The sequence below is a fragment of the Maylandia zebra genome, linkage group LG20 (assembly GCF_041146795.1).
Source record: "Maylandia zebra isolate NMK-2024a linkage group LG20, Mzebra_GT3a, whole genome shotgun sequence".
Taxonomy (NCBI): domain Eukaryota; kingdom Metazoa; phylum Chordata; class Actinopteri; order Cichliformes; family Cichlidae; genus Maylandia; species Maylandia zebra.
In genome coordinates, this window is record NC_135186.1 from 21,306,213 (window position 1) to 21,317,097 (window position 10,885).

Genomic DNA, 10,885 nt, shown 5'->3' on the forward strand with positions numbered 1-10,885 from the left:
CGTAGGAAGGTGCCAAAACCCAAACAAACCAAAAAAGTCTGAGGTAAACTTTTTTCAAAGCCAAGCACAAGTCGAGCTTCAGCTGCCCACCACCATCCACCACAGCCACCCTCACTCCTCATATCTCTCTAAACCAGGCAGACTGTGCAGAGCCGATGTCATCGTGAGGCCAAATTATAAAGTTAGTGTCACACTAAATCTGCAACCACAAGCCTTATCTCCACATCCTGATGTGGAAACCCACTCATTATGTGTGCCAGCCAGAAAGCAGAAGCCTGGCATGGCAATCTGGGGCCGGCCTGCGCAGGAAAACCTTCCCCAACCTACGTGGAACGCTTCAATGCATTTGTGCTTTGCAGCCTGCACTGTGTATGAATCCTACAAGACAAAAAAAGGAAAAGTGAACTTCAAGTTCACACTTTCTCCACAACTGGAGGCACGCTGCTAAATGTGGACAGCTTTTTTTACTCTGTGATTCACTCGTCTCAGGAGGAAGCTTTCAAAAGAGCGTCTGCAAGGAGGGAAGTGTGGCAATATCGCTTCCTGTGTCTGTCTGCTATGCGAGACTGCTGCTGACACTTTTCTATCAGTCTTATTAATATTCACTGAGCTGCCCTCCTTTGACAACAGTGACGCATTTCAAAGTAAGGCGCTGTGGCGACATCCTCCACAAACGTTTCCTCAGCTGTGCCCGAATGTGTTGAGAAAAAGGAGAGCAACAATATTTCTCAACCTGTGTGCAGTCCCTCAGATGCTCGGGGGCAGGGCTTGAATTAAAAAGCATTTCAAACAAGCCTTGAGCTTAACATTCGGGCGCCCCGTCAGCACTTGGAAAAACACAAGAGCCCCCTGAAAGTGGAGCTCCTTGAGGTGTGTCCACTCAAGTCTGAATGAAAGTGTGTGCCAAGAGTGTGTGTTCACCGTGCATGGTAGGACTCTGGCACTCTTCAGGACTTCAAGGGCCTCCCTGATCTCCCTTTCTTTGGCAGGTTTTTCTGAAAGAAGCCTCAGTGGAGGAGTGGAGGAAAACTCTTGTAAACACTTGTGCTGTTGCTTTCTGAGCCTCATCAACAACTCCGCTCTGCTCTACAAGTCCACCAAGGAGAGGGAGAGTAGGCAAAAGGAGCCCTGTCAGAGGTGGCTGGCTGGCCTGGTAGAGGGGTTCTGATGTTTGCTGAATGCTTCCCTTTGTTGGGATCATGTTATGTTTCCACCACAATACTTCTAAACCCCGCTTCATCAGCTCCATTCATGTGTAACAGTTCATGCAAATGGGCTCACTAGCCCTTTTCCCCCTACAGGGGTGGGATCAGTCTGCAAACACCAAAGCTAACACAGAGTCCTTCCATGCAGCTTTAAAGCTCAGAAAAACAAACCTGATGATTGAGGCTGGAGGTGTGTGACCACTGAAAGTGCGCAGAACCTAAAACCTGATTACTGGGACTGTTCAAACAAGAACACAAGAGAACATGGATAAGACTAGAGAGAGGGGGAAATGACATCAGCACTGATTAAACCACAGACAAGTAAAATGACACATATGATACCAGCTCTGTCTGTCACACTAACAGTCAGGTCTAGCTCACCCACTGGAGATAGAGACAGTCACAGACAGCAACCCATTGAACCACAGTGTTCTGAAGAAGTGACAACATTATCTCACAACTGTTGTTTACTACCCTTTAAGGTGTTTCACGGCCAGATAATGGCTTTATTGCCACCAGAGGCATATTGTTGTCGTTGCTGGATGACGCCCAATTAGTAAGACCACAGTAGCAGCAGTGACCAGACACTGTCAGGCTCAGCATCCACTCCTGAAACGTGTTTGCTCGGTCATGTTTAAAGTTTGGTGACCCACGCTCGTTTTAACGTTAAGGAGAAGGGTGGCGGATAACAAGCTGCAACAGTTAGAGCTCGGAGACCAGCTTACCTTGGATGATGCTTTTCTCTTGTACTTGTTGGCGAAGTCGAATTTCTCCTTAATCTCGTCCAGGAAGAGCTCCAGGCGGGCCTTCTCCTCTTTCTCCGTGTAATCCTCGCCCAGGAGGATGTACGCCCTCCAGTTGGCCGAGTCGAAGCCCCAGTGGCAAGTCCTGTTCTCCTGCGCCTTGTGGCCGTGCACCACGAACTTGTGGGTCGGGTACATTAGTCTGCAGTCCATGCACTGGATGCACGCTGCGTTCGGGTTGGTGTACAGCTCCGGCACGAACAAGCCTTTGCACTTGCCGAAGCACTCGTGGTAGACTTTGAAGCTCCTGTCGGTGAACTGCAGCTCCAGCGAGCCTCCGTTCATCTCCTTCTTGCAGCGCGGCGGGTAAGCGCCTCCGTAGATCAGGGCGTTGCAGAGCCGCTCTGCGTCCGTCTTGGTGATGAGACCGCAGGACGGCGCTGAGAAGGGCAGGATCCCCATGACTTTGAGGATCTCCAGCTGGTCGGCCGTGCAGCGAGAGCAGTAGATGTGCAGCTCGTCGCACACGGAGTTGATCTGCTGCAGGGTAAAGTCCCGCAGCACCGTGTTGAGAATCTGCGGCAGGCACAGCCGTTTCTCCCCGCCGACCACAAAGCAGGAGATGGTTTCTCCCTCCAGGACCGTCTCGCACCTCTCCGTGGAGCGGTCCGACGGGATGAAGAGCGGGCCGGGCATCACGGGCGGCGGCAGATGCTGCAGAACCGGCTCGGGCTCCTTCCCGTCCTTCTTAAAGAGCAGCTCATGTTGCCAGCGAGCAGAGAAAGCGGCCGGTCCACCCAACGAGCTCATAGAGCTGAGGTGAAACTGCTTGAGAGTTTGTTGCAGTCCCGGATGAGGCTGGAAGCTCGGCCGACTTACAGTCTCCATGCTTTTCCTGCAACTTTAGATGCGTAAATCCTTCCTACGGTCGACCGGGAATCACAACCAGCTAGGCGTCCTTCAACCTGGTAAATCCACCGCGTCCCAGAGCTGATCAGATGTGCGAAACGCCTCATCAACCATCCAGGAAAAAAGTCCCAGCTGCAGTTTTATTCCCGTGTGTGAGTCAACACCGACCAGTCGCTCCCTGTAGCAGTGAGCCGACTGTCCATATTAGAAAAAACGGCTTCCAAACTCCACCGAGGCGAAAAGTTCCGTTTGTCAGGCTTGAAAACGAAATGTAAAAATCCTTATTTGAGGTTCTTTCCGCTGTCGAGGACGAAACATCCACCCCGTTTGCCCCCGCAGTTCACTCTGACTGCGCGGAGAGGAGAAGTCTGAAGAGCCAGTCCGCTCGCGAGAGCTCTCTCTCCCCCAGTCTGAGTGCGCGTGTCTCTCTCTCTCGCTCTCCCTCGCGCTCCGTCTAGGTCTCTCTGTCGCGCGCTCACTCACACGCCCCCTCTCTTTGCGTTTGTGTGTCTGGCTCAGTCATTGAATCCCGGCCAGGAATGTGAGTGACTCTGCAGGCAGGCTGGGCTCTTCCAGGAACAAGCCGCCACCCCCCGCACGTACACGCGCACACGTGCACACAGAAAAGAGAACAGTGAAGAAGAAAAAGAAACGAACTGAGCAAAGCAAAGAAAATGACGCATTCAGGCCGTTGAACAGGCCGTTTTCCTACTTTTTCTAAGGCGTAGATGCGAAATGTTGTTCTCTTTACCACGTGGCACCCCAAGCTGTGACTATACAGTCTAATATAAGATTGACTGCATGGTTGGATCTTAAAGGAGAGACTCTTCTTTTGATGAAGAAGCTTTATTTGTCACTTGCAGTTGCCTGCAGCGAAACAGGACCTCTTCCGACCATACATACATTACACAAACTGCAGAAAAACAATGAAATTTACAACACAATAGGCAGCGGAGGAGAGAAAAAGTAAAATATTTTAAAATATTATTGCATTTACTTTTTTATTTTGTACTCTGTTCCTTTATTATTACTATATACCTTTATCTGAATGATTTTTAGACTGCTAATAAAATTTTTGCATAATCTTTTGCATAATAACATTTTTTGCATTTTAAAAATTATTATCATTAAGTTATTTAAAACCCAATGAAGCATATCCTGTTACTGCTGCTATATTATAATGTGGGTAAACATCTGGAGCACACAGTTTACACATTGGTGACCAATTTCTCCCCAACTTTTGTCTGCATTTTAACTCAACATGCAGTTTGTTTACAGCAGCGGTGCAGTAATCCACCGACGAAACCCCGACGGGAACGGAATTTTCACGCAAACTAGGAGTGCTCGTATTTACCACATTTCCCGTGTACCCTGAACCTAGCAGAAGAGCTGGGCGTCTATGTGAATCATTTGGTTCACGGCTGCTGTCAAGACAGAGAAAAAAATCGAAAGAGGATGGGTGGTGTTTTGCGAGACAAGACAAATTTAGCTTTGGAAGAGGAAACGCAAATTGCACGGCTGACTGCGGTTTATTTATTTTCCCTTCTGCCTGAATGTGTTAAAACTGTTTGGCAAGAGGCGCCGAGTAAACAAGTTTCATGTGTTGGCGACCTTGAGAAACCATCCTGCTAATGAAATGGCTAGAGGTTTTTTTTTTCCACAGACCAGCTATAATAAGTTGTTAGTGGACATTTGAACGTGTACCTGCGCTCTCAGCATCTCAATTGTAGCTACATTTAAAACTTTTCTCATATTTGCTTTAAGTAGCGGGTCGCCTAATATATCAGATCTGTAAATACCAATCATATAAATAGACAGAGGCCGTGCACGGTTGACTTCTTTGTTTTCTCTGAACTTTGCTATAACAAGTGAAGAGGAGAAAAATAAATGGCTGATTCAAACATACAAGCTCAACCTCAGGGGGTCCGAGTCGAAGTTCAACTCCAGTACGAGTTTGCTGTTCCTGTGGCGTCCCCTACCCACACAGTGTTGTAACTGCAACGTTATGGCAGGATCGGGGGTCAAGGATCTCAATGTGCTGTCTGCAGCAAGACAGAACCTGAGATTTATGACTGCACAGTAATCTGTGCTCTTTGACTGTATGTGTTAATACAGCGAGAGACGGCTTTAAAAGGAATGGGGTGAGTTAATAGACACAGCCCCACCGTTGACTGATTAGGTGTAAAGTTTTAAAATAACCTTTATACAGTGTGCAGCCAGTGGACCTGAGGTGTTGGAGGCACAGGTCTGGGCTCCAGCCCTTACAAATGGCAGATATCTTAACAGCAGGACACCATCCTCTCAGCAGCATACAGCTGTGGCACTGATACTGGCAGACTGTGTTTACTGGCTGTGTGTGGATTTTGTCTTCTCTCTCCAACAGTTTCAAGTGAGATACAAAGCTTTTGTTTCCTTTAGGCTTCTCATTCTATCAAGGCCAAAGCTGTTAGACAGTGCAGAGTGTGTGCCAAGCCTCATTTTCAATGATTCATGTTCTTACCAGCAAGCAGTGCTTGCCCCCCCCCCCCCCCCCCCCCCCCCCAAACATCCAGCGAGCTCATCTGTGATTATCATTTACTCATATGTGGTTAGTGAGGTAAGTTCGAATTCAGACCTTCAGTGTCACAACAGTGGCTTGCTTCTTATCAGGGTACATCACCATGGTAACTTGTGCTGTACACTAGCACGCTCTTCAGCAGGTTATTTTTGACAGAGCTGAGACAGTGCTTAGAGCTAATGCTTAAAATCTTTCCTCCCAGGACTAATCCAGAAAACCCCAAAGAACGACGGCAGCCTTTCCTCACACGGTCATGGCTGCAATTCCATGTTTTTGGAACGTAGGCATAACCAATTCCAAAGGCTGCCTCCAGATAAAGTGTCTGGACGACCAATGGTGAAATGGAGCAGATGTGTGGTACAGTGTATATAATGTTACAGTGAATGTTGGAGTAATATGGAACCAGGTTTCAAATAACGAGGTAAGAAAAAAACATGTAAGTGTACATGTTAAAACATACAGACACATAAACCGCAAACACAATCAGCCATAACAACAGACACTGGTTCCAACATGCACACATGCATGCATGCATTGTTGCAAACTATGGCCAAAAATAAAGGGGAGAAGATTAAAGAAAGCCTAACCCATAAAATCCAGCTTTGCTGCTGTGTGCTGCACCAGCTGGAGATGAGCTATGGAGGACTGAGAGATGCATGTGAAAAATCAGTTGCAATAAGACAGAATTGAGCTGTGAGGATCTTCTCCTGTGGAACCAGCTTCCAGTTTGGATTGTGGAGGCAGACATGTCTCTAATTTAAGGATTAGGCTTAAAGCTGTCCTTTTTGATAGAGCATACACCTCATAGACTCTCAACCATCTCTTAGTTATGTTATTATAGTCTGAGGCTGTTGGGGGAACTTCCCACAATGAATCGAGCAACTCTGTTTCTGTTCCACTCTTTCACTCCTCACGGTTATAGTGCCATCACAAAATATCTGCATCCTTCTTCATTTCTTAGTTTTCTGCATATTTGTTGCATAACCAGCAGTTGGGCCACGGAAATAGATCACGGGGGGGGGGGGGGGTAGAGACCATGCAGTTTAGTTTAATATATGAATGTATTTATCTAAATTAATATTAATGGTCCTGGTTCTGTTACCCTGTGTTACCGATTCTCTTTTCTGATCCTTCCAGTTCTGTGTATTATTATATAGCTTGTTTCTTAAGTTTGCTTTTCAGGTATTACTCCAGAACTTTGGTCTTATCTGTTTTATAGGTTACATTTGTTATTTATAGTAACCCTGTAAGTTTGTAATCTGGTTTATGTTCATGGTTGTAGTTTGTTGTTATTTTTGTTTTTCCTGTCTTCCCTGTTTTTAATTAAGTCTCCATCGCTCTGTTATTTTTCCTTGTTTATTACCGTCCATGTTATTTTGATAGTCACATGTCCCTGTGCTTTGTATTTAGTTTATTTCTATGTTTCATTTCATTAGTTACAACTGTATCATGTCCATTTCCCCTGATTGCCTCATTCGTGTATGTGAGGTGTTGGTTTGTCTCCATCCTTTGTTGTGTCGTGCTGTTTGCTCGCTGTGGTTCTTCCTGTCTGTGTCTTCTGGTTTGAGTTTGTTGGATTTTGTTACTTGGTGCTGTCAGACTTTCCATTTGTCTAAATAAAGGTTTGTGTTTTTGTTTTTTTAACTCTGTAAACCAGTCTGTATCTGGGTCCACATCTGCACTCTACATAATACCACATCACTGGAGATGTTGCACTTGCAACATCCATCAACCTCACAGCCCACTTTTTCCTCAAGGCCACAAGACACTCAAAACACATCCACTTGAGACAAAAACATCCACTTGAGACATGCAATCCAGTCTTTCCTAGCGATGAACCCTAGTTTGACATGTAGTAGTGTGACTCTGCCCCTGTGGAACCTGGGGTTCACTACTCAGTGAAGCCAACAGGACCACATCATCTGCTAAACGCAAGCCCAAGTAGCCAGAACTGGATATACTCTTAGCTAAGCCAAGAACTTGTATTCATATGATAAATTACAGACACTAGGCTGGCTCAGTGGCAACAAATCTAACTCACTGCTGCCAATGTGAACCAAGCCCTTACTAAGCACTCCCAAAGGATCCCCATAAGAGAGTCTGATGGATGCAGTGATACGCTTCTTCAAGTCCTCAAGTACTTGGGCAAACTCTCACATGAGATCCCCCAATCGAACAAGAAGTATTCCTAGATGTGGAACAGCTAACCCAAAGACTCCAGTGAGCAACTCTTCCTCACATTCAGCAGGGGGAAAGCATGTACGCAGCACACTATTGATCAAACATACTAACAGTGTCTTTTTAGATAGAAATGTTCATAGTCATAGTGTACACTCTGCGCTGTCCCTGGGGCTGCCTCTTAGCAGTTGTCCAGAAGTTGGCAGATTGAGTTTTTTTGTTAAACTGTGACTCCAAAGCTGTTGTTGTGAAGTCCCAGGGAAAAAAAGAGTGAGCTGCAAATGAGGATAATAGAGGAATTGTTACAATTGGCTACAATCGATCAGAAGCTGTGAATAGTTAGTTGTGGAGCGATGTTTTCATCACTCCATAGGAAAACTGCTGGCGGTGTATCCTTCCAAACTATTGGTGCTGCTGCTGAGGCTTCCTCATCGTCTCTATGGAAGCCGAGCACAACACAGCATCATGTGTGAGGAGTGACATAATGTTTCTTTCCAGGCGCCGGGTTACTTCTATGTACCACAGTCCTGGCCCACAGCCCTGCTTTGTGTGTTCCCCCTCTGTGGCTGAGGTAGAAAAAACCATCGTGAAGTCTTTCTGCAATACTCATCTTACAGGGAACCAGTTCAAAAAAAGCTCTCATCTTATTTTAAAGTAGCAAGTTTTCACATAGTTCTGTTTTCCATTATTTTGAATAATGCTGTCTTCTTTCCTTTCTTTGCTTTTCCTTTCATTCAGTCCAGCTTTGCCTCGTCTTTTTCCATTGCATAATTGTTGCCGCTCTCCGTTGGTCCCTGTCCTCTGGCCAAAAGCATAAAAGGCTCAGAAAGTCCCACCACTTCAAGTTTCCACTTTATGTGTGTCCTAGCAAAGGAACAAAGTCTCATGATTACAGTAACATTTCTTATGATGTAATCTTGCACTGAATGAATCCTTGAGCAAGACTGACACAATATTGTTAGTGTATTAAGTGTTGGTGATTAGGTCATGCATTCAAAGGCTGCTTTTCCATTTGATCGATGCTTTAAGTCACATCAGGTCATAATCACATCACACAGTTTGCCTGGATTGTTAAAGCTTACAAACATTTTGTGAAACGAGGATTTTCCTTCCTAAGCGCTGCTGTTTAAGCTTATTTTATAATATCAGTTCAAAAACAGACAAAGTGTAGCACAGAGCTGGGCATGTCCTTACTATGACTAGTGGAGTCTTGCAGTCTTACTGACGACTAATAATAGATTGCAAGTACAGGTGCAGCTTTTTCCAAACGGACATGATGGAGACAACAGATCTGACAGCTGAAGCAACAGCCACCTCTGGACACGACAGTGCAAAAACAGGATGAGTGTAAACAGGTGAGGTATGAAGCCATATAGGGGCCGACCACTGTTCTGGGTTTCCTTCACTGCCTGCCTTCTGCGTCCTGACCGTATGACCATGAAGTGAAGACATAGAATAGGTTATTATAGGCTCACATAATCTGAACGGTTCATTTTGTTCAAGCTGTAAAAATCCAAAGATCCCTTTGATTTTTATCAAGTTCACTTGTCATTTCCAGTGTTCGTTTTTAATAAGCACAGATTAACAGAGCTGACCTTCTGCCAGCTGCATTAAGGACAACAATGCCAACTGACCTTAAAGGAAATGTTCTATCTTGGTTTAAATCATATTTCTCTGAGAGGTCGTTCTCTGTCATGATGGGAAAATATTCCTCTTCTTATGCCCGTTTTCGCTGTGGTGTGCCCCAGGGCTCGGTATTGGGTCCTGTGTTGTTTTCTCTGTATATGCTGCCCTTGGGCTCCATTTTTGAAAAACATAATGTCTCTTTTCACTGCTATGCTGATGATATTCAAATCTACCTCCACCTGACTGGGGATGTTTCATCTTCACTACATCCTCTGTTTGATTGTCTGAGCGATGTCAAAGACTGGTTATCACGTAACTTTCTTACTTTAAATGAAAAGAAGACAGAAATTATTGTTTTTGATAGAAATATGCCTCTGGGACAACTGACTGGCACATTCGGGCCTGTTGCTAACCACCTCACTGATGCTGCTAGGAATCTTGGAGTTTTCATGGATAGTTCCTTCAAACTAGATAAACAGGTCTCTACTGTGGTAAAAACCAGTTTTCACCAACTACGCCTAATTTCTAAGGCTAAACCTTACATACCACACAGAGATCTGGAGAAACTCATTCATGCTTTCATCACTTCAAGACTGGATTATTGTAATTCTCTCTACTTGGGCCTACAATCTTCTCTTCTTCAGCGTTTGCAGCTGGTCCAAAATGCCGCAGCACGTCTCTTGACCGGCACTAGAAAGTACGATTCTATCACCCCTGTTCTGGCAAATTTACACTGGCTTCCTATTAAATACCGAATTGATTTTAAAATTTTATTGTTTACTTATAAAATTCAAAACAATATGGCACCTGACTACCTAGCTGATCTCCTCTGTCTGTATAGCCCTCAGAGAGCACTAAGATCATCGGGCCAACTGCTCTTAGTGCAACCTAGGTCTCGGCTGAAGACCAGAGGAGACCGTGCCTTTGCCGTTGCTGCACCCAGGTTATGGAATACTCTTCCTCTTCATATTCGCGCATCAGATTCCATTCAGTCTTTTAAATCACGTTTAAAAACGTATTTGTTTAACCTGGCATTCAAGGCGAATTAGGGTAATTTACATCTGGCTTTGCATTTAGATTATGTAATTATTTTATATTTTATTTATATCTGTAATTTATATTTTATATTGTGATTTTTATCTATATCATGATTTTACTGGAAAGCACTTTGGTGTACTTCGGTCTTTAAAAATGTGCTATATAAGTAAATTTTGATTGATTGATTGATTGAACTGACCCGCGTGGATCTGCTCCTGCTGGTTTATTGACAAATACCTTAAAGACTATTATATCTTAAAGAACTCATTGTGTCTTACAGTCACAACAGAGCACTTTTTTATGAGGCCACCACACACCAGCCTATGTGAAGTTTAGTACCCACCGGAAACAAACCCAGTCTGCTGCAGTAAAGCCTGCAGCCCAGGCTCTCACTCTGGTTTACAGGGACTAAAGAGCACGCAATAATGGACCAGATATTCCACTCTCCCCAAGTGGTTAAAGCCTTCTCCATGTAAACAATGAAATGGATAGACTCTCCTCTTCAGTACCCTGCCATTAACCTTACCAGGGAAGCTGAGTGATGTGAGCACCCCCTTATGAAAGATGGGAACCTCCATTTCAGCCTATCCAAAGGCACTGCCCCAGATCGCCATTCAACATTGCACAAG

At 45.0% G+C, this 10,885-nt stretch overlaps 1 protein-coding gene across 1 annotated transcript in view; it reads right to left on the reverse strand.

Moving 5' to 3' along the window:
* Nucleotides 1–3,314, reverse strand: part of skia (v-ski avian sarcoma viral oncogene homolog a) — a 63,833-nt gene extending 60,519 nt beyond the window's left edge. Inside the window, exon 1 of the mRNA XM_004545939.6 lies at nucleotides 1,931–3,314. Coding sequence (XP_004545996.1) covers nucleotides 1,931–2,836 — 906 coding nt within the window. The 5' untranslated portion in view covers nucleotides 2,837–3,314. The remainder of the gene's footprint in view (nucleotides 1–1,930) is intronic.
* Nucleotides 3,315–10,885: the final 7,571 nt, after the last annotated feature.